General features: G+C 41.6%; 8 protein-coding genes across 10 annotated transcripts in view; 4 read left to right on the top strand and 4 right to left on the bottom strand.

Annotated features, from left to right (window-relative positions):
* LOC5667525 (uncharacterized) overlaps positions 1–21,149 on the bottom strand; it is a 386,862-nt gene that overhangs the window by 337,244 nt on the left and 28,469 nt on the right. The gene's annotated exons all lie outside the window — the stretch shown is intronic.
* Positions 8,567–10,120, bottom strand: LOC133391567 (histone H2A-like). Its single transcript, XM_061646578.1, has one exon. The coding sequence runs from the start codon at positions 10,070–10,072 to the stop codon at positions 9,698–9,700; it is 375 nt and encodes a 124-aa protein (XP_061502562.1). The 5' UTR covers positions 10,073–10,120; the 3' UTR covers positions 8,567–9,697.
* On the top strand, positions 12,667–13,795 carry LOC133391183 (histone H2B). The gene has a single exon (XM_061642884.1). The coding sequence runs from the start codon at positions 12,728–12,730 to the stop codon at positions 13,100–13,102; it is 375 nt and encodes a 124-aa protein (XP_061498868.1). The 5' UTR covers positions 12,667–12,727; the 3' UTR covers positions 13,103–13,795.
* On the bottom strand, positions 13,840–20,301 carry LOC1267439 (uncharacterized). Its single transcript, XM_061650245.1, has 5 exons — positions 19,820–20,301; positions 17,821–18,171; positions 14,831–15,029; positions 14,724–14,742; positions 13,840–14,523 (listed from the first exon to the last, which is right to left on the bottom strand). The coding sequence occupies exons 1-5, from the start codon at positions 20,225–20,227 to the stop codon at positions 14,073–14,075; spliced, it is 1,428 nt and encodes a 475-aa protein (XP_061506229.1). The 5' UTR covers positions 20,228–20,301; the 3' UTR covers positions 13,840–14,072.
* LOC133391186 (histone H4) lies at positions 14,686–15,409 on the top strand. The gene has a single exon (XM_061642886.1). The coding sequence runs from the start codon at positions 14,739–14,741 to the stop codon at positions 15,048–15,050; it is 312 nt and encodes a 103-aa protein (XP_061498870.1). The 5' UTR covers positions 14,686–14,738; the 3' UTR covers positions 15,051–15,409.
* On the bottom strand, positions 16,540–18,262 carry LOC133391182 (histone H2A). The gene has a single exon (XM_061642883.1). The coding sequence runs from the start codon at positions 18,187–18,189 to the stop codon at positions 17,815–17,817; it is 375 nt and encodes a 124-aa protein (XP_061498867.1). The 5' UTR covers positions 18,190–18,262; the 3' UTR covers positions 16,540–17,814.
* LOC133391181 (histone H2B) lies at positions 18,400–19,539 on the top strand. Its single transcript, XM_061642882.1, has one exon. The coding sequence runs from the start codon at positions 18,472–18,474 to the stop codon at positions 18,844–18,846; it is 375 nt and encodes a 124-aa protein (XP_061498866.1). The 5' UTR covers positions 18,400–18,471; the 3' UTR covers positions 18,847–19,539.
* On the top strand, positions 20,421–20,894 carry LOC133391184 (histone H4). Its single transcript, XM_061642885.1, has one exon. It carries the CDS (start codon positions 20,483–20,485, stop codon positions 20,792–20,794), a length of 312 nt encoding a protein of 103 aa, XP_061498869.1. The 5' UTR covers positions 20,421–20,482; the 3' UTR covers positions 20,795–20,894.

Genomic DNA, 21,149 nt, shown 5'->3' with positions numbered 1-21,149 from the left:
CCCGTTTAGGAACACAGTGTTGTAATCCTATGCAGTGCTGCAGAATGTCACTGTGAATGTCATAACTAAATCTGACTGAAGCAAAATCCATGTCAATGTCACGTACTCAATTGTGATAATCAGAGGTGATGCTTAAACAGTTGGTGTGTCCAATACATGTTTGGTGATATTTTAGCAACCAACGCTTGATCAGTCACTTTGTCGTGACTTTTTTTTTATTATGATCAGTTCTCCAATATGTCATTGACATCGTCATGACAAATTCCGTTTGAAACGAAATCCATGTCAGCGTCACGAGCTCCACTGTGATGATCAGAGATGAGACTCAAACAGTTGTTGCGACCATCACATGCTTGGTGACATTTGCTGTGGTCATCAAATCCCTTGGCCTGAATCAGCCAAATCTTGGGGTCTCATTGTTTGCGTGGAACTCTTGGTCAATCACTTGGTCTCCACAGATTCTGACGATGATCATCACGATATCACGGAAGATATGCGGTCTGTTCCAGTGGTCCCAAGCACAAAACGAGCATGTTTTCTCGCTATGTTTGACCCGACATACCATCAAACCACACACAGCTAGAAAGCATGTCCATTTTGTTGCTTGGGATCACAATCCAAGTATATTTCAAGAATTTCATGATTATCACCGACAAAAAATGTCGCGACCAAGTGTGTGACCAAGTTGCTAAACAAAATATCACCGAGCATGTGATTGGTCCACCAACTTTTTGAGTCTCACCTCTGATCATCTCAGTTGTGTACGTGAGCTGATTTGAGCTTCGTTCCAGTCATGAGTTTTGGTGGCATTTGGCAGCACTGTTCACAGCCAGAAAAAATCATGATTTTGGTTGCGTCGGCATTAAGCTCAGCTTATCAGTCATCTGACTGATCTGGATTAACTTTGCTTGTCGCGTTTGCCATGACGCACTTTAATTGAGTATCAGCAATGAACATCAAGCAATCAAGGATATGTTCATTGATTTCGGTGGTGATTATCCCGTGATTTTCAAGACATTTTGCAACACTGCTCCTATGTCAGTTCAAAAACTAGATTTGTTATCAATCTCGATATTGGAAATTCTTTCTAACTAATCACGAACCAACAACTAATCCGGAACCTAGTTCCAGAAACAGAAACTAAATTTATCTCATTTTTAGGAGCTTTACACAAACCTGATCTTGTCCTAGATAAAATTTCGTTCGAGTTACTAAGTTATAGTGAGGATCTTCCTCTCTCCTCGTACAATGCGAGAGCAAGTGTGCGTAAAACCGAACGTGTACCTCCAATCGTCGTGACCGGCACATCTGTAGGCGATGTCCATCGTAAAATAACTAGTGTTGGTGTAGTTAATTGCAGAACAAATACTACCGTGAAAGGTATCGTAGTGCATGCTACAAACACGAGTGGCTTTCGTAAAATAATCGAGGAATTCAAAAAAATTTCGACGCACTGCTACACACATCAGCTTGATGACGAAAAAAACACAAACATTGTCATCTTTGGCCTCCCAGATTATCCTTTGGAAGAAATCCAAACAGCACTGGAAGAAGTGCATGTAAAACCAACGGCGATAAAAAAATTTCAGATTCGTAGAAAGAAATTCGACGATCAGATTTTTTGAATATTATACATCTACAAGCGGGCCAATGCAGTGTCAAAATTGCCAGCGTTATGGTCACGGTAACGCAAACTGCCACCGCCCACCTGTGTGCGTGAAATGCGCTGGTTCACACGCATCCAAATCCTGTCCGCTTAGCGTAACTACTACTAGCCCAGCCGGTAAAATAGCGCCGACAAAGCTGCGCTGCGCTAATTGCGGTGACCACCACACGGCCAATTATTCAGGCTGTCCTACACGTGTAAGCGTAACTAAAGCAACTAAAGCGCCACCTAAGACGAAAGAATTCAAATACAACGAAAACAGTTTCCCCTCAATAGGAAATCCGCCCAAGCCAAGCCAAGTGCCGATTAATTATTCAAATGTGTTCAATTCAAAGAAAAAGGCTTCTACAGGAGATTTCGTCATAAATTTTGAAGAAATAGGCCAAATTGTCGAAGACGTATTTACACATTTAAGCGAATGTCGCAACAAAAAAGATTTAATTTCCGTAATAGTACAGATAACAGCAAAATATTGTTTCTCCAATGGCAAATAAAAAGGGTTTAAAATCATGTATTGCAATGCCACTGGCATAGCCAGCAAACAACATGAATTTTTCAGTTTCATGGATGCAAATAAGATACAAATAGCAGCTCTGAATGAAACATTCCTTAAATGTAATATGCGTTTTTCACATTGCAATTATATTATACATAGACTAGATAAAGAAACTACAACAAAAGGTGGTGTAGCTATAGTAGTGAGTAAAAATATCACCCATAAATTACTTCCTTCATTCAAATTAAAATCACTAGAAGCCATAGGCATACAGTTACAAACTGATAGAGGAAAAATAAGTATAATATCAGTATATAATCCTGGAGCAAACAGAGATTGTGAGAGTTTTAAAGCAGACGTTAACCTATTGAGTACTATCCCAAACAGTTATTTCCTTTGTGGCGACTTTAACGCTAGACACGGCAATTTCATATGCCAAAGTGCAAATCGGATGGGAAAAACCCCTTTTTGAAACTTTACAAAGAGGAAATTTTTCGATTCACCATCCACATAACCCTACATACTTTCCCAGTGATGAAAATCGAAACCCATCCACTATTGATCTCGTTCTCACAAACAATTTACACCAGATAACATCACCACGAACAATAACCGAATTTACATCCGACCATCTTCCGGTTATCTTTGAAATTTCCTTTACCAATAGCTTTAAACCATGTGGCAACAGTATTCCAAACTACTTCAAAGCAGATTGGACAGGGTATCAAAAATACATTTCCCAACACATAGAGCTGTCAAACTTGAATTTAGCTAAAATTACCACTGAAAAACAAATTGATCTCATGGTAGCCTATTTTTCTAAACTAATCAGCACTGCACATAGCAAATTTGTACCACTAACTAAAATAGACCGATATAAATTAATAATCCCTGAGGCTACACTAAACAAAATGAAATACAGAAACCAATTAAGGCGCCGATGGCAAAGAAATAGGTGGAACCATGCTTTAAAAAATGAGTACAAAACATTAGCAAAACAAGTTGAAGATGAAATATCCCTGATCAGAAACAATCCTTGGTCTACCAACTTAGAAAAAATGAACAAAACACGTAATAATACTAGACTATGGAGATTTGTTCTGATCATGAATGGAGACAGTAAAACTATACCCCCAATTAAAGAACATGGAAATTTCTTACTAACAAATCCTGAGAAATGTGAAGCCTTAAAAGCTCACTTTGAAAACGCTAACAATACCACAATACAAACAAAAAGCTCTCAGGAGCGCTTAGTTAAAAAAACACTTGATGAATTCAACAACTTTCACTCCTTACCAGCTATCTTAGATAAAGAATTAATTAAACCAAAAAAAACTTTGTCAAATAATTAAGAAACTACAATCAAAAAAAACAGTAGGTATTGATAACATTAATAACACAGCTATAAAGAAAATACCGATGCAGGGATTAATTTACTTGACATTTATCTTAAATGCATGCTTAAAATTATGCTACTTCCCTAATGATAAAACCACAAAGGGAAAATAAGAAGTCAACAGGATTAGCATTATTAGACCTAGAAAAGGCCTTTGATACGGTTTGGCATGAAGGATTGTTACCCGGCGCTCTAGCAGCAATCGAACACGACATCGAAGATGAAAAATGTATGGGATTTGACATGCTCGATTTGTTGGTTATCATGGTATTCATGTTCGATGTCATGTTCGATTGCTGCTAGAGCGCTGCCTTATTCAAACTTGTATCCTTCAATTTTCCTCCAAATCTAATTCGACTTATCACTTCATTTCTCAAAACGCTAACAGGCTCGGTTCACATAAATAATTTTACCTCCACACCTTTCTACCGTTATTCCAAAAATGAAAAATGTCAAACAATACTCTTTTGCCGATGACGTTGCGATTAGTTCCTCTGCCAAATGTCCAAGAACGATTATAAAAAGCCTAAACAAAGGACTAAATGAGTATGCAAGATATTGCAAAACATGGAAGCTGAAAGTAAATGAATCTAAAACTGAAGCTATTTTTTCTCGCGTTGCACAAGTAGAAGAAAATTGCCAGATAGAAAATTAAACATACTAATAATGAAGTGGAATGGAAAAATGAAATTAAATATTTGGGGGTTACACTCGACAAAAGGTTAACATTCAAAAAACATATTGAAAAATAGAATACTCTCTGCAACAAAAACCTCATTATCTCTATTTAGCTTTACTAGCAGGAAATCAAAATTAAACTTAAAAAATAAGCTTTTGCTTCATAAACAAATCCTAAGACGTATATTATTATATGCATACCCAGTTTGGGGAAAAAGTGCCTCTACACACTTAAAGAAAATCCAAGTGTTCCAAAACAAATTTCTTAAACGAATCCTTAATTTACCACTTTGGCATAGTACTAGTGATATTCATCTGAGAACAAATATGATAAAAATAATACAATATGCTGATCTACTTTTAGAAAAGTATAAAACAAATTGTACGTCCAGCCCGTGGCGATCTGTAAATAGGCTATATTAAAGTAAATAGACCAATAAATTTATGTAACAGGTTGGCTGATAAGTCCCCGGTCTGACACATAGATGGCGCCGCTAGTATTAAATGCATATTATTTTTATATAGTACCAACCAGTGCTGTTAACTGTTGACATTTTTCATGACAGTCACCGTAAACAGCCGGTCAAAATAATTTTTGGCTGATGACATTCAATGCTTCCACGACACGACTGTCATTAAACGAAATTCATTCGTGTCGCTACCGTCAGGGCTGATGCAATGACATGAAATGTAAACAATGTAGTCTGAATGTCATTTGACATTTTTTGAACAACACAAATCGATACGATCGGAGGATTATGAAGTGTATCGTCGCTGAATTCTAGTGAAAAAGCAAAAACTAGTGAAATGAAAGCCTTTGCACCGCACGCTCTGTTGTAGTTTGACATGAATACGGCCGTTTGCAATACGACACAGTTCACGATTCATACAGGTTGGCGAATGTCAAATGAATGTATCTTGAAAATGTCTTCATGTCAAATGACATTTTTTGACGGGAATGTCAAATGACAGAGAGAGATGGGAATGGGAAGCTTCAAATCGAATGAATGTTTACAATTTTATGTCGATGAACGTCACCGTTCGCAACACTGGTACCAACCAATCTGGGGCAACCCGACGCAAAATAAAACGGCCACGTGGGCGCAGGGCCAGTCACCCAGTCTCACGTAACAACTGACTACAGAAAGCACCAGAAGGATACGAAACGGACTTAACGATACCGACCCAACGCAATGCCCCCGGACAACGATAAAAATGGGCTCATGGAACGTACGCACTCTTAGCAAAGCCGGAGCCTTGAAACAACTTGATGACGCCCTAGCCACACTGAGCATGGACCTCGTAGCTCTACAAGAGATTCGGTGGCTAGGGAACGGTGTGCACAATAGGCGTGGTAAGCAATGCTACGACATTTACTACAGCTGCCACGACCGCCACCACGTGCTCGGAACGGGTTTCGCCGTAGGTCCCCGGCTGAAATCCGTAATCATAGATTTCAAGGCTATAAACGATAGGCTATGCACCCTGCGCATGCGAGGCAAATTTTTTAATATAAGCCTCATAAACGTTCACGCCCCTACCGAAGATAAAGAGGAAGAGGAGAAGGACCTTTTTTACGGCCGCCTCGCTAGAACTATAGATGCGTGCCCCAGGCATGACCTCATAATCATCCTGGGGGACTTCAACGCAAAAGTCGGTAGGGAGCCAATGTACCGCCAATACACTGACTGTCACAGTCTGCATGAGCACAGTAACGATAATGGTAGTAGATTGGTCCAGTTCGCCGCAGCGAACAATCTGGTTGTAGGAAGTACCATATTTGTGCGCAAGAAAATCCACAAGGTCACATGGGCGCACCCTGAGGGAGAATCCTTCAACCAGATCGACAACGTGTTAATAAGCCGCCGACGACAGTCGAGTCTGTTAAATGTCAGAACATATCGAGGAGCCAATATCGATTCCGATCACTACTTGGTTGGCTTAGTGATACGTTGTAGAATCGCCCGCCCCCGCGCCAATGGGGGCGGAGAAAACACGCAGCCTCGGCTCAACACGGACTCTCTAAGGGACATTACTGTCCAACAGGAATTCAAAGCTGCTTTAGACGAGTCTCTACTACCAGAAAACAGATATGAAACTACGAGCGAGAGGTGGAACGCTCTAAAAACAAAAATAATAAACTGTGCAAGAAATATACTCCCACCACGTCGTGGCAACACCAAATCTGGCTGGTTCGACGATGAATGCAGACAAGTGACCGAACGTAAGAATACTGCATACCGAGCAATGCAGCAACGGCATAGAACGCGGGCATGCGTAGAGGAATATTCACGGCTCAGACGCGAAGAGAAACGAGTTCACCGCTCCAAGAAGCATGCTTTGGAAGAGCAAAACATGCGGGAACTCGAACAAACCAGAGAGACGTACGGACCAACACGAAAGTTTTACCAAGCGATAGCAGGTCACCGAAACAACGTTGTACCTAAGGTTACCTGCTGTCGCAACAAGGATGGAGATCTGGTCAGTAACCAGCCAGAGGTCCTCTCACGGTGGGCTCAGTACTTTGATGAATTACTCAACGACCAGTTTAACGAACAGCTAGAAGCGCCACTAGCAGATAGTTTCATGCTACTGCCACCTAGCATAGAAGAAACACGAAAGGCTATCCGTCGGCTGAAGAATAACAAGACACCCGGAACCGACGGAATTGCAGCCGAACTGGTCAAAAATGGAGGTGCACGACTAGAAAACGAGATTCATCAAATTGTTACTGAGGTGTGGGATAGCGAATCGATGCCTTGTGATTGGAATCTCGGCATCATCTACCCCATATACAAGAAGGGAGACAGGTTGGACTGCAACAACTACAGGGGTATTACGGTGTTGAATACCGCCTATAAAATATTATCCCTGATCCTTCAGGATCGCCTTGTCCCGCACGTCGAAGAGATAGTCGGAAACTATCAAAGAGGATTCCGAAACGGAAAATCAACCACTGATCAGATCTTCACCATGCGGCAGATCTTGGAGAAGATTACTGAATACATAAACGACACATACCATCTCTTCATAGACTTCAAAGCCGCATACGATAGCATAGCCAGGGTAAAACTGTACGACGCTATGAGCTCATTTGGAATCCCGGCCAAACTGATAAGACTAGTTAGAATGACTATGACCAACGTCACATGCCAGGTGAGGGTGGATGGAAAACTCTCAGGACCTTTTACTACCACCAAAGGTCTGCGCCAGGGGGACGGGCTTGCCTGCCTCCTATTCAACTTGGCGCTAGAGAGGGCTATCCGCAATTCGAAAATGGAGACTACGGGAACTGAGGACGCTTTCTCAATCGTTGTAAATAATGTTGTTATCTCGCCGAGGTTTCAAGTGCTAATGTTTATTCCCTGTCAAATTCACTGCTCTTCTAATTCTTCTTATTTATAATTACGATCTAATCCTTTCTGTACTAATTACCCTAGTTGTCCTTATTCTAATTGTGCCATGCACGTTGCCTACCGTAAGGCGTCAACAGGAACCATCTTCTATAAGTCAACCCAGATCCTGGCATACGCTGATGATATAGACATCATTGGTCTGCGGCTCTCCTATGTAGCAGAAGCCTACCAAGGGATCGTGCAGGCGGCACAGTACCTTGGATTGCAGATAAACGAGGTAAAGATCAAACTGATGGTGGCAGCATCAGCGGGCCTACCAAGAAATAATCAGAATCTACGTAGGCGTGATGTACAGATAGGTGAACGCACGTTTGAAGTCGTCCCACAATTCAGCTATCTGGGGTCAAAGGTCAGCAACGACAACAGCAGAGGAGGCGTGGTAGGCCCAAATTGAGGTGGCAAGATGGCGAGGAGGCGTCTGCCATTAAGGCCGGGATAACGGACTGGCAGACGAAGGCGCGAGACCGTGAGCGGTTTCGGACACTCCTGAGGCAGGCCAAGACCGCAAAGCGGTTGTAGCGCCGGATATGTAACTAAGTAAGTTGCATTGATAATTAATGAGTATAAACAAGTTATAACATTATTATCATCTTATTATGTTCACATCAATAAAATTAAAAACAACTTAAAGAAATACTTTTATAACAAGTCTTAACATAAATATGGATTTTGTAACAAAACGCTTATTTATTTATTTGCCAACCTTTTTGTAAAGCTAGAATATTGACTATTATAAAAGTATTTATTAACCTCGTTAAGCGCGCTTACAAAAAAGCCCTCGCACCCAAAGCAACTATCAATCCAAATCGCCATAAACGGAAACCTGGTAGGCAATTAAAATATTTCATATGCTTAATTTATTTGAATAAACTTTCAATATTTTATGTTTTTTTACTTTGGTAATGTTACTCCAATGTAAGACTTTACGGGGTTTAAGAACTTTAAACTGTAAGACTATTTTGCTTACTTATTAGTGTATTAATGAAAAATAATAAATCAGTATTTTACTTGTAATTTCAGAATTTAATCTCATTTAAATCGATTTACCCTGGAGCAAAAAGCTTATATTTTCATCGAATTGTTTAAAAAATTAATTAAAGTAATCTACAGCGGTCGGAAGCGAGGATGACAAAACCTCTAAAAATGCTGCTTGGGAATTTTAAAAGACATGTAACGCTGCTCCTATGTAACGTACAGGGCTGAGCCTTACTTTTACCAATTCTTTAGATGGCGTTGCTACTGGTTGCAGAGACTTTGATCACCACTAGATGGCGTTATTGAATATGGAGTTCACACAGAGTTTGTGTAATGCAAATTGCATATGCGTTAGGGGTACTTAAATCCTTTGTATTTTATTGGCATTCCTACATTGCAAATCAATGTATTGTTTAAAACATAGACATACTTTAAAATGCAACACATATTTGGATATATGGTTATTTAAATGAAGTGTGAAACGATCGATTTTACAGTATGTTTGTTTATATGAATCCTCCAAATTTTTGGTCCACCTATTTTAAAGCCATTTTCAAAGTTTCCCGATATATTGAAAACAATTTTTTATGCGAACTTAAGCCTACCAAACCGCACAACATTTTACGACAATCTTCCAGAAAGATGTACCAATACGTTCAACATTTTCCCGTGGTTAACGATAAATCAGGTAAAAGTGTCCTTTACTGTTTTCAGAAAAATAGTCAACACACAGGTATCACTGCTTGCATTTCTGTGGTAAAACCAACTCTCTTGACAAAGCTACCTGAAAAATTTTACACATCGCTTATGATATGCTGCATTTTGTAGAAGTCGTAGTGAGAGGTTACAGAATTGACAACAGCAAATGATGTTTTTTTGTGCCAAAAGAAGGCACATTTTTTCATCTACATTTCGTACACAGTTTCAAGCACTGTTCAATGTAAGGAATTTGTATTCCTTCTGGTTCTCCCATAACAGCATAAATCGAATAAAATGTCTTTGGCAAAATAATTTGTCGCCCTGAAAAGGACGGTTTTGGGTTTGAGATGAAGGAAGCTTTGTCATACCGTTTAAGCCTTCTTTTCGGTCTTCTTGGGCAGCAGCACGGCCTGAATGTTAGGCAGCACACCACCCTGAGCGATGGTTACTCCGGACAGCAGCTTGTTCAACACCTCGTCGTTGCGGATGGCCAGCTGCAGATGATGCGGGATGATGCGCGTCTTCTTGTTGTCACGGGCAGCGTTTCCGGCCAACTCAAGCACTTCAGCGGCCAAGTATTCCATGACGGCTGCCAGATACACGGGTGCTCCGGCACCGACGCGCTCGGCATAGTTACCCTTGCGCAGGAGACGATGAATACGGCCAACGGGGAACTGAAGACCGGCACGGTTGGATCGGGACTTTGCCTTTCCCTTTACCTTTCCTCCCTTTCCACGGCCAGACATGGTTAAATTTGATTGGGGTACGTTTGTAAGGGATCACGAACAACACGATGTTCTCCTTGAGAAGGGTCTTTTTATAAAGGCCGGGCTACATTGATCATACTCGCACGCGTAATTTTGATTTTCACTAGCGCATCTGGCGGCGGCTGGTGGAAGCTTTTTTTGGTCATCGAGGGAATAGACCTGCCGGATCTCAAAATTAAGTAGTTGTTCCATCGTTTTCCATTGCAAAAATGGATGCAATGCGTGCAAGACATGTGTATCTACGTTTTACAAAACTTTTCTCCTCCGATTTAAGTAAAAAACATGGAAAATTAACGTATTTTCTGGAGCGGCTCCAAATTGTTTGGCAAAATGCTTCGGTCAGCCGCCGCCAGATGCGCTAGTCAAAATCAAAATTACGCTTGCGAGTACGATCAATGTAGCCCGGCCTTAATAGAACAATTTTGACCCGACCGATGCTTATATAGCAGCTTATACGTGCTGCCCGATACTCGTTTGGAATTTTTCGAGCTGCACGATACGTATTCTCTCTCACAGCCCGTTATAAGCGATCGGAGAGCCCGGAATTTTTCTAGAACGCAATCTTGCAACTCGAAGAACTGCTGGCCAAAGTAAAATCTGATAAACATCATGCCGACTGTGCTATCATCGACTTGGCTAAAGCTTTCGATCGGACATGGAAATACGCAATCATGCGCCAGCTAGCCAGATGGAATTTCGGAGGTAACATGATCACATTCCTCGATGATTTCCTCTCAGACCGTACCTTCGAGGTTCTGATTGGAACGAACAAATCTAGCACTAAAACACTCGAAAACGGAGTCCCTCAGGGAGCCATCCTTTCTCCAACATTATTTCTGATCAGCATCGAAAGTCTTCTCCGCTCACTTCCACCATCCATCACCAGTGGAGTGGTGTACGCTGATGATATCGTTCTGATCTCGAGCAATGCAGATAATGGAGTAGCGCGATACAATCTGCAACAGGGACTGAACATCTTATGGGAATGGTCAAAACGTATTGGTTATGACATCGCTGCTGAAAAAAGCAATATCTTGCACATCTGCACCAAACTGCACCCAACCGTACCGCTTTGCCTTAATCAATCACAAATTCCAGACTGCAAAAAAGTAAGGATACTCGGGATCACAATAGACCAAAAACTCACATTCCAAGCCCATAATAAACAGTTAAAAACTACAGCTACCAAGAAAATCAACCTTTTCAAAATGCTCAGCACAGGAACCCACAAAGCTTTAAAAGACACACTTATCTTCATTATTAATCACTGGTTACTTCCAAAACTACTGTACGGTATAGAAATAGTATCGATTAAAAAGGAACAGTTTGAAAAAGCAATAAGCCCCATCTACCATGCCGTTCTAAGATATGCCATAGGCGCCTTCCGAACCAGCCCCATCGTCTCTATGCTAAATGAGAGCGGACTTCTTCCATTTAGCCATGTAATAACAACTAAATTAGCCGCAACAGCAACAAGAATTAAAGAAAAGAATATCCAAGCACCATCATTCCTCAATAGAGCCAACTCCGAACTTTTCGCTATAACAAACTGCAATATACCGGATATCACAACACTGTTACATCTTGGCACTCGACCGTGGTACCATGAACCCCCTAACATAGACTGGCATTTTAAAAACATCCTTAAAGCAGGCTGCAATAGTACAATAGCACAAAAACATTTCATAGAATACATCAACAACAAATACATAAAACACAATCACATCTACACCGATGGATCAGTCGATGAAGCAGCAGCAGGATTCGGGATTTACTCACCCATTGATAAAGTAGCGTCCAAACTGCCGGATCACTCTTCCATCTTTACGGCAGAAACGTTGGCATTAATCCAGGCAGTTGAAGATACCCTGCGCTCTGACCTGGAAAACGTCATCTTTACCGACAGTGCGAGTGTCCTCTCGGCACTAGAGCATGGAACATGTAAGGACCCAAACATCCAAAAGCTCTACCAGGTCACTAGCCCACACATAAACCAGGATCAACAACTCACCATCTATTGGATACCTGGTCACACTGGTATCAAAGGCAACGAGATCGCCGACCGCCTCGCCAACAAAGGCCGAAGAAAAACATCAACCTACAACACCTCGTTGCCTAAAAGAGACGCAATTATCTATATAAATGGAAAAATAAGAGAGGCGTGGGAAAAGGAATGGTTTAAAACCAAAAACAACTTCCTTCGGCTAGTGAAATTAACAACTACACCATGGCCATCAGTAATAAAACATCGAGACCAAAAGATCCTTACTCGAGTAAGAATAGGCCACACTAGACTGACCCACAGCCATCTCATCAACCACTATAACAATATTCCACCTCTTAACAGAATGCCACGGATATACACAACTTCGTAATACTTGCCATCTTGACGCCAACATAGACTCAATACTTTCACCTCACCCACAGAAACAGGAAAATCTACTAAAATTTTTAAAACTATCACATTTATTCCATCAACTATAACAATCTAATAATTTGACTTTTCCCCACAAAGAGGCGAAAGAACTCCCAGGAGCCAAAGCCTCTCTAAACCATACTTACAACAAATAGAACGCAATCACCCGTTGAATCATACACATCGTGTCCCAGTGTTGAGTGAATTTTTCCGTCGAAATGGCACCCAAAACCAGTGGAAAAGCTGCGAAGAAGTCTGGCAAGGCCCAGAAAAATATTTCCAAGTCTGACAAGAAAAAGAAGCGCAAGACCCGCAAGGAAAGCTACGCTATTTACATCTACAAAGTGTTGAAGCAAGTCCACCCGGATACTGGCATCTCTTCGAAGGCCATGAGCATCATGAACAGTTTCGTCAACGATATCTTCGAACGCATTGCTGCTGAGGCATCCCGCTTGGCGCACTACAACAAGCGTTCGACGATCACGTCCCGCGAAATCCAAACCGCTGTTCGTCTGCTGCTGCCTGGTGAGCTTGCCAAGCACGCCGTCTCCGAAGGAACGAAGGCTGTCACAAAGTACACCAGCTCGAAGTAAGCCACTGAAATGATTGGCTTCGTTCTCTCAAATCGGTCCTTTTCAGGACCACAAACCGCATTCAAACAAAGAATTATCCTTCGTTTCATCTGCACCAGCGAATTAGCGCTTTAATTTCAGGGTGTCCGTCTTCGTCAACGTTATTGTTCAGTTTGTTGCGTTTGCCTGTACTAAATGGCATTAGTGCAGGTAAACGCAGCCATATCCTAAGTTTGTTTGCGAACTTTACAAGTTCTGCGTTGTTCATTGTAAATATTAATGTTAAATAGAACCTTAGCACGTTAAAAAAAACATTAAAAAAAAGTCCGCACTGGTTGGAAGCGTCTTGCGAGGTGAAATTGAAAATGGAGTTTCGTGTATCATGAATTATGAATAAAAGTCGTTTCGCTCGTTGTATGACGCGCATACGAGGATAATTTATCGACAAAGCAACCAATAGCAGCTTATGTGTCGTGAGTCAAATGTTGTAATAGATTTGTTCGATTTTAAACTTGCTTATAAGTATTGAAGGGTCGTCTTCTTGAGCATTTTAATTCACGTTTGTATAAGCATCAGTTAAGCTGTTTGTGTCGAACATTTGTTGTAAAATATATAGTCATACTATTCGTTCGTAGTTTGTTGTAAGCAGCGATGTTGGTATAATAGTCATAGGTTATATAGATGGTAATAAAGTATTGATCAATATAGTCAAAATCCTCAGATGCCCTATTAAAAAGCGAAACTTTGACAAGAAAAAGTTAAAATACCTCCCATAACATTGATTATTTAAAACAAATTTTCCCCCTTTTCACACTTTCCTCGTTATAACAAAACGACATGCGTGAAGGCTTGCATTCGTATGTACAATTTCATAATAGCAATCGAAAGAAAATTCTTGGAATGTTCAACAGTATTGGTGGTCCTGAAAAGGACCGTTTTGAGAAGGAAATGCCCCGTTTAGACAGGGACCGCTTCCGGATGCATGGACGATTTAGGCACGCTCTCCGCGGATGCGACGGGCCAGCTGGATGTCCTTGGGCATGATGGTGACGCGCTTGGCGTGGATGGCGCACAGATTCGTGTCTTCAAACAGACCAACCAGATACGCCTCGCTGGCTTCCTGCAGCGCCATGACGGCTGAGCTCTGGAAGCGGAGATCAGTCTTGAAGTCCTGGGCGATCTCACGCACCAAGCGCTGGAAGGGCAGCTTGCGGATGAGCAGCTCGGTCGACTTCTGGTAGCGACGGATTTCTCGGAGGGCCACCGTTCCCGGACGGTAACGATGCGGCTTCTTCACTCCTCCGGTGGCCGGGGCACTTTTACGAGCAGCCTTGGTGGCCAGCTGCTTGCGAGGAGCCTTACCTCCAGTCGATTTACGAGCGGTTTGCTTGGTACGAGCCATTTCACTTCGGGAGCGTAGGTTTCGTTGAGCACGGAGCAAACTTGTTTATTTGACAAAAGTTGAACGTTAAATGAGGAAACTGCTCGAACAAGAGCTCTTTTTATGCGCTTGCCAACCCTTGTTTTCTCTCATCTTAAGAGCAAGAGGGAATGCGTGGATGAAAAAGTAGAAATAGGGACGTTGAGCTCGAAAACACTCATTCGTGATCGTCAATTTGAAGTGTGAACATCGTGAACGTACAATCCTGTGCTCATCATGACTGGAAGAGGAAAGGGAGGAAAAGGTCTGGGTAAAGGAGGAGCCAAGCGTCACCGAAAAGTGCTGCGGGATAACATCCAGGGCATTACCAAGCCCGCCATCCGCCGTTTGGCTCGGCGCGGAGGAGTGAAACGTATCTCCGGTCTCATCTACGAGGAAACCCGTGGCGTCCTGAAAGTATTTCTGGAGAATGTGATTCGTGATGCGGTCACTTACACTGAACACGCCAAGCGTAAGACCGTCACCGCTATGGATGTGGTGTATGCTCTGAAGCGTCAGGGCCGCACTCTGTACGGTTTTGGAGGCTAAATTTATCTCTATAAAATTTCCATGTGGAGTCTAAAATCAAACGGTCCTTTTCAGGACCACAATACATTACTCAAGAGCTGTGTCTTTCGCAACATTAAAATGTTTTATTTGAGAGAAAAAATGTCTATGATGGCTTCGAATGGTGTGCGTATAACATTTTACTCGCATAACAAGCACTCACACTGCTGTATATTCAGTGCATTTACATGAGATGGCGTTTTGTGAGTGTGATTTTTTATCTTATACGTATGCGTTTGAAGCGTTCGCAAAAGCAACGATTGAAGCGTTGGTTAAAATGAATCATTTTTCTCTCTTGCATTTTTTTATCTAAATTTTCTTATAAAAATATTTTTTTAGAGAAACCTCTCATCCTTTTGAAGCAATAATCGCCGCGTGGATCATACCGTTTTTTGCATCAGCTATAATCTGACTTATACATGCGCATCGTTCATGTATACTTGGGATAACTCATCAAAAGAAGGAAATCGGATGAAAAAAACTACACCGTTTACATAAAGTTTATGAATTTATTATAACAGCCAACAGCGTCAATGTTGCCTTTGAATCCGTAAATCACTCAATGCTTATTTCAAAACTATCAAGCTATGGAGTAAATGGGGCGCTAGTTCATTGGTTCTCCTGTTATTGAAGTGATAGGCATATTACAGTGAATATTTCCTTCTCTCTATCAGCACCATTCACCAACACGTCCGGGGATCCACGTTTCTCGGCCCTATGCTATTTAAAAATGTATAAATGACGTTATTTACGTTATACCAGATTGCGAAAAATTGTTTTATGCAGATGATATGAAAATGTTCCTACCAGTATCAGACCAAACCGATTGCTTAACTCTTCAAAACTGTTTAATTCGATTTAACTCATACCCACCAAATACTGTCTGCAAGATTTGCTATCAGGGTGCTATGAACATGAAGAAATTAACTCCACCTCCAAAATCTATGCTGTTAACTGAATGCTATATATTTTCTTGGGATACTGACTTCATTTGGTATACTGACTTAGCGATGCTCCGCTAGCGATGCTTACATTTTGGTTTGTACATTTGGTAATTGTTCCCCAGCTTCCGTTATCATTAAAATGTTTCCCAGTTACTATCCAGGACAAACACCCTGGGACCTCATAGATCGCATAATGAATTATTTGGGAAAAGTAACGCTCAGCCCTCTACGTTACGCTAGCGTTACAAGTAACGTCTGTCTAGCGCAAACCCAAGCAGCATTTTTGAACGCCTGGTATAATCGTCGTGGATAAGCAAATTGAGGTAAAAGTAAGGCTCAGCCCTCTACGTTACGCTAGCGATACGCGTAACGCCTGTTTACCACAAACCCAAGCAACATTTTTGAACACCTGTTTTAATCGCCGTGGATGAGCAAATTAATAGATTATCATGTCTTAATATCGTTTTTTTACATGATAATTAGAAAAGCAACAATTTTTGAACAAACATAAAAAGAACAGCAATTGCAAAGATAACACTCATTGATAATTCATGAGTATAAATAAATTATATTATTACTATTAGGCTATCATTTTTAACAGCAATCAGAGTTGTAACAACTTCACGTATTATAATTATAACAATCTTACACATATAAAATGGTTACTTTTAAAAATGATTATTTATTTATTTTCGCATTGATAAAGCAGGATAATGAAATACATACAAATATTTACTACCTTCATTAACCTCAATTTAAAAAAGAGCCCTCGCACCTAAAGTAAAGTTTATTCACAATAGGCGGAAACATAGAATGAATAGGTAATATTTATATTTCATATAGTTTATTAATTTATTAATATTTTTAATATTTTATACTTTCTAATCATAGGAAATGTTACTAAAATTGAAAGCTTTTGGGGTGTTTATGAACTTTTCAAAAATACTGTTTGGAAATTTTAAAAGGCATGTAACGCTTTTTATATGTAACGTAGATCACTGAGCCTTACTTTTACCAATTATTTAGATGGCGTTACTACTGGTTGCAGGGACTTTGATCACCACTAGATGGCGTTATTGAATGTGGAGTTGCATATGCGTTAGGACATTTCAATACTTTGTATTTTATAGGCATTCCTACATTGCAAATCATTTTATTGTTTCAAACAACGAAACACTTTAAAATGCTTCACAAATTTGGGTAACTGGTGATTAAGATGAAGGGTGAAGGGAAACATTAATAAGTATGGTTGTTTATTTGAACCTTCCTAATTTTTGGTCCAACTTTTTTAAAGCCATTGTCAACGTTTCCCGATATATTGAAAGCCAAACTTTTGTGAGAACCTAAGGCTACCTAAACGCACAACATTTTTCGACAATCGACCCTTTCAACATTTTCCCGTGGTTAACGATAAATCAGGTAAAAGTGTCCTTTACTGTTTTCAGAAAAAGGTCAACACGCAGGTATCACTGGTTGCATGTATATGGTAAAACCAACCCTCTTGAACAAGCTACCTGGAAAATCTTATGCATCGCTTATGATATGCTGCATTTTGTAGAATTCGTAGTGAGAGGTTACAGAATTGAAAATATTAAGGGATGCTTTTTGTGCCAAAGGACGGCCCATTTTTTCATTTACATTTTGTACACAGTTTCAAGCACGGTTCTTGATATATCTGGATTTTTTTTCCTTCTGGTTCTCCCATAACAGCATAAATCGAATAAAATGTCTTTGGCAAAGTAATTTGTCGCCCTGAAAAGGACGGTTTTGGGTTTGAGATGAAGGAAGCTTTGTCACACCGTTTAAGCCTTCTTTTCGGTCTTCTTGGGCAGCAGCACGGCCTGAATGTTGGGCAGCACACCACCCTGAGCGATGGTTACTCCGGACAGCAGCTTGTTCAACTCCTCGTCGTTGCGGATGGCCAGCTGCAGATGACGCGGGATGATGCGCGTCTTCTTGTTGTCACGGGCAGCGTTTCCGGCCAACTCAAGCACTTCAGCGGCCAAGTATTCCATGACGGCTGCCAGATACACGGGTGCTCCGGCACCGACGCGCTCGGCATAGTTACCCTTGCGCAGGAGACGATGAATACGGCCAACGGGGAACTGAAGACCGGCACGGTTGGAACGGGACTTTGCCTTTCCCTTTACCTTTCCTCCCTTTCCACGGCCAGACATGGTTAGATTTGATTGGGGTACGTTTGTAAGGGATCACGAACAACACGATGTTCTCTTTGAGAAGGGTCTTTTTATAATAGAACAATTTTGACCCGACCGATGCTTATATAGCAGCTTATTCGTGCTGCCCGAAACTCGTTTGGAATTTTTCGAGCTGCACGATACGCATTCTCTCTCACAGTCCGTTATAAGCGATCGGAGAGCTCGGAATTTTTCTAGAACGCAATCACCCGTTGAATCATACACATCGTGTCCCAGTGTTGAGTGAATTTTTCCGTCGAAATGGCACCCAAAACCAGTGGAAAAGCTGCGAAGAAGTCTGGCAAGGCCCAGAAAAATATTTCCAAGTCCGACAAGAAAAAGAAGCGCAAGACCCGCAAGGAAAGCTACGCTATTTACATCTACAAAGTGTTGAAGCAAGTCCACCCGGATACTGGCATCTCTTCGAAGGCCATGAGCATCATGAACAGTTTCGTCAACGATATCTTCGAACGCATTGCTGCTGAGGCATCCCGCTTGGCGCACTACAACAAGCGTTCGACGATCACGTCCCGCGAAATCCAAACCGCTGTTCGTCTGCTGCTGCCTGGTGAGCTTGCCAAGCACGCCGTCTCCGAAGGAACGAAGGCTGTCACAAAGTACACCAGCTCGAAGTAAGCCACTGAAATGATTGGCTTCGTTCTCTCAAATCGGTCCTTTTCAGGACCACAAACCGCATTCAAACAAAGAATTATCCTTCGTTTCATCTGCACCAGCGAATTAGCGCTTTAATTTCAGGGTGTCCGTCTTCGTCAACGTTATTGTTCAGTTTGTTGCGTTTGCCTGTACTAAATGGCATTAGTGCAGGTAAACGCAGCCATATCCTAAGTTTGTTTGCGAACTTTACAAGTTCTGCGTTGTTCATTGTAAATATTAATGTTAAATAGAACCTTAGCACGTTAAAAAAAACATTAAAAAAAAGTCCGCACTGGTTGGAAGCGTCTTGCGAGGTGAAATTGAAAATGGAGTTTCGTGTATCATGAATTATGAATAAAAGTCGTTTCGCTCGTTGTATGACGCGCATACGAGGATAATTTATCGACAAAGCAACCAATAGCAGCTTATGTGTCGTGAGTCAAATTTTGTAATATATTTGTTCGATTTTAAACTTGCTAATAAGTATTGAAGGGTCGTCTTCTTAAGCGTTTGAATTAAAGTGTGTATAAGCATCAGCTAAGTTGTTTGTGTCGAACATTTGTTGTAAAATATATAGTCATACTATTCGTTCGTAGTTTGTTGTAAGCAGCGATGTTGGTATAATAGTCATAGGTTATATAGATGGTAATAAAGTATTGATCAATATAGTCAAAATCCTCAGATGCCCTATTAAAAAGCGAAACTTTGACAAGAAAAAGTTAAAATACCTCCCATAACATTGATTATTTAAAACAAATTTTCCCCCTTTTCACACTTTCCTCGTTATAACAAAATGACATGCGTGAAGGCTTGCATTCGTATGTACAATTTCATAATAGCAATCGAAAGAAAATTCTTGGAATGTTCAACAGTATTGGTGGTCCTGAAAAGGACCGTTTTGAGAAGGAAATGCCCCGTTTAGACAGGGACCGCTTCCGGATGCATGGACGATTTAGGCACGCTCTCCGCGGATGCGACGGGCCAGCTGGATGTCCTTGGGCATGATGGTGACGCGCTTGGCGTGGATGGCGCACAGATTCGTGTCTTCGAACAGACCAACCAGATACGCCTCGCTGGCTTCCTGCAGCGCCATGACGGCTGAGCTCTGGAAGCGGAGATCAGTCTTGAAGTCCTGGGCGATCTCACGCACCAAGCGCTGGAAGGGCAGCTTGCGGATGAGCAGCTCGGTCGACTTCTGGTAGCGACGGATTTCTCGGAGGGCCACCGTTCCCGGACGGTAACGATGCGGCTTCTTCACTCCTCCGGTGGCCGGGGCACTTTTACGAGCAGCCTTGGTGGCCAGCTGCTTGCGAGGAGCCTTACCTCCAGTCGATTTACGAGCGGTTTGCTTGGTACGAGCCATTTCACTTCGGGAGCGTAGGTTTCGTTGAGCACGGAGCGAACTTGTTTATTTGACAAAAGTTGAACGTTAAATGAGGAAACTGCTCGAACAAGAGCTCTTTTTATGCGCTTGCCAACCCTTGTTTTCTCTCATATTAAGAGCAAGAGGGAATGCGTGGATGAAAAAGTATAAATAGGGACGTAGAGCTCGAAAACGCTCATTCGTGATCGTCAATTTGAAGTGTGAACATCGTGAACGTACAATCCTGTGCTCATCATGACTGGAAGAGGAAAGGGAGGAAAAGGTCTGGGTAAAGGAGGAGCCAAGCGTCACCGAAAAGTGCTGCGGGATAACATCCAGGGCATTACCAAGCCCGCCATCCGCCGTTTGGCTCGGCGCGGAGGAGTGAAACGTATCTCCGGTCTCATCTACGAGGAAACCCGTGGCGTCCTGAAAGTATTTCTGGAGAATGTGATTCGTGATGCGGTCACTTACACTGAACACGCCAAGCGTAAGACCGTCACCGCTATGGATGTGGTGTATGCTCTGAAGCGTCAGGGCCGCACTCTGTACGGTTTTGGAGGCTAAATTTATCTCTATAAAACTTCCATGTGGAGTCTCAAATCAAACGGTCCTTTTCAGGACCACAATACATTACTCAAGAGCTGTGTCTTTCGCAACATTAAAATGTTTTATTTGAGAGAAAAAATGTCTATGATGGCTTCGAGTGGTGTGCGTATAACATTTTACTCGCATAACAAGCACTCACACTGCTGTATATTCAGTGCATTTACATGAGATGGCGTTTTGTGAGTGTGATTTTTTATCTTATACGTATGCGTTTGAAGCGTTCGCAAAAGCAACGATTGAAGCGTTGGTTAAAATGAATCATTTTTCTCTCTTGCATTTTTTTATCTAAATTTTCTTATAAAAATATTTTTTT

This window comes from Anopheles gambiae, chromosome 2, assembly GCF_943734735.2.
Source record: "Anopheles gambiae chromosome 2, idAnoGambNW_F1_1, whole genome shotgun sequence".
NCBI lineage: Eukaryota > Metazoa > Arthropoda > Insecta > Diptera > Culicidae > Anopheles > Anopheles gambiae.
This window is presented reverse-complemented; position numbering and strand designations above follow the sequence as displayed.

What these genes read in the sequence shown, in the direction of transcription:
- LOC133391567 (XM_061646578.1), bottom strand. Translation starts at nt 10,072, where the DNA reads ATGTCTGGCCGTGGAAAGGGAGGAAAGGTAAAGGGAAAGGCAAAGTCC.
- LOC133391183 (XM_061642884.1), top strand. Translation starts at nt 12,728, where the DNA reads ATGGCACCCAAAACCAGTGGAAAAGCTGCGAAGAAGTCTGGCAAGGCC.
- LOC133391186 (XM_061642886.1), top strand. Translation starts at nt 14,739, where the DNA reads ATGACTGGAAGAGGAAAGGGAGGAAAAGGTCTGGGTAAAGGAGGAGCC.
- LOC133391182 (XM_061642883.1), bottom strand. Translation starts at nt 18,189, where the DNA reads ATGTCTGGCCGTGGAAAGGGAGGAAAGGTAAAGGGAAAGGCAAAGTCC.
- LOC133391181 (XM_061642882.1), top strand. Translation starts at nt 18,472, where the DNA reads ATGGCACCCAAAACCAGTGGAAAAGCTGCGAAGAAGTCTGGCAAGGCC.
- LOC1267439 (XM_061650245.1), bottom strand. Translation starts at nt 20,227, where the DNA reads ATGGCTCGTACCAAGCAAACCGCTCGTAAATCGACTGGAGGTAAGGCT. An exon ending in GCATCCGCGGAGAGCGTGCC is followed by an intron (nt 18,172 to 19,819) that starts TAAATCGTCCAT and finishes GGCCGTGGAAAG; the next exon opens with GGAGGAAAGGTAAAGGGAAA. An exon ending in CCAAGAAGACCGAAAAGAAG is followed by an intron (nt 15,030 to 17,820) that starts GCTTAAACGGTG and finishes AAAACCGTACAG; the next exon opens with AGTGCGGCCCTGACGCTTCA.
- LOC133391184 (XM_061642885.1), top strand. Translation starts at nt 20,483, where the DNA reads ATGACTGGAAGAGGAAAGGGAGGAAAAGGTCTGGGTAAAGGAGGAGCC.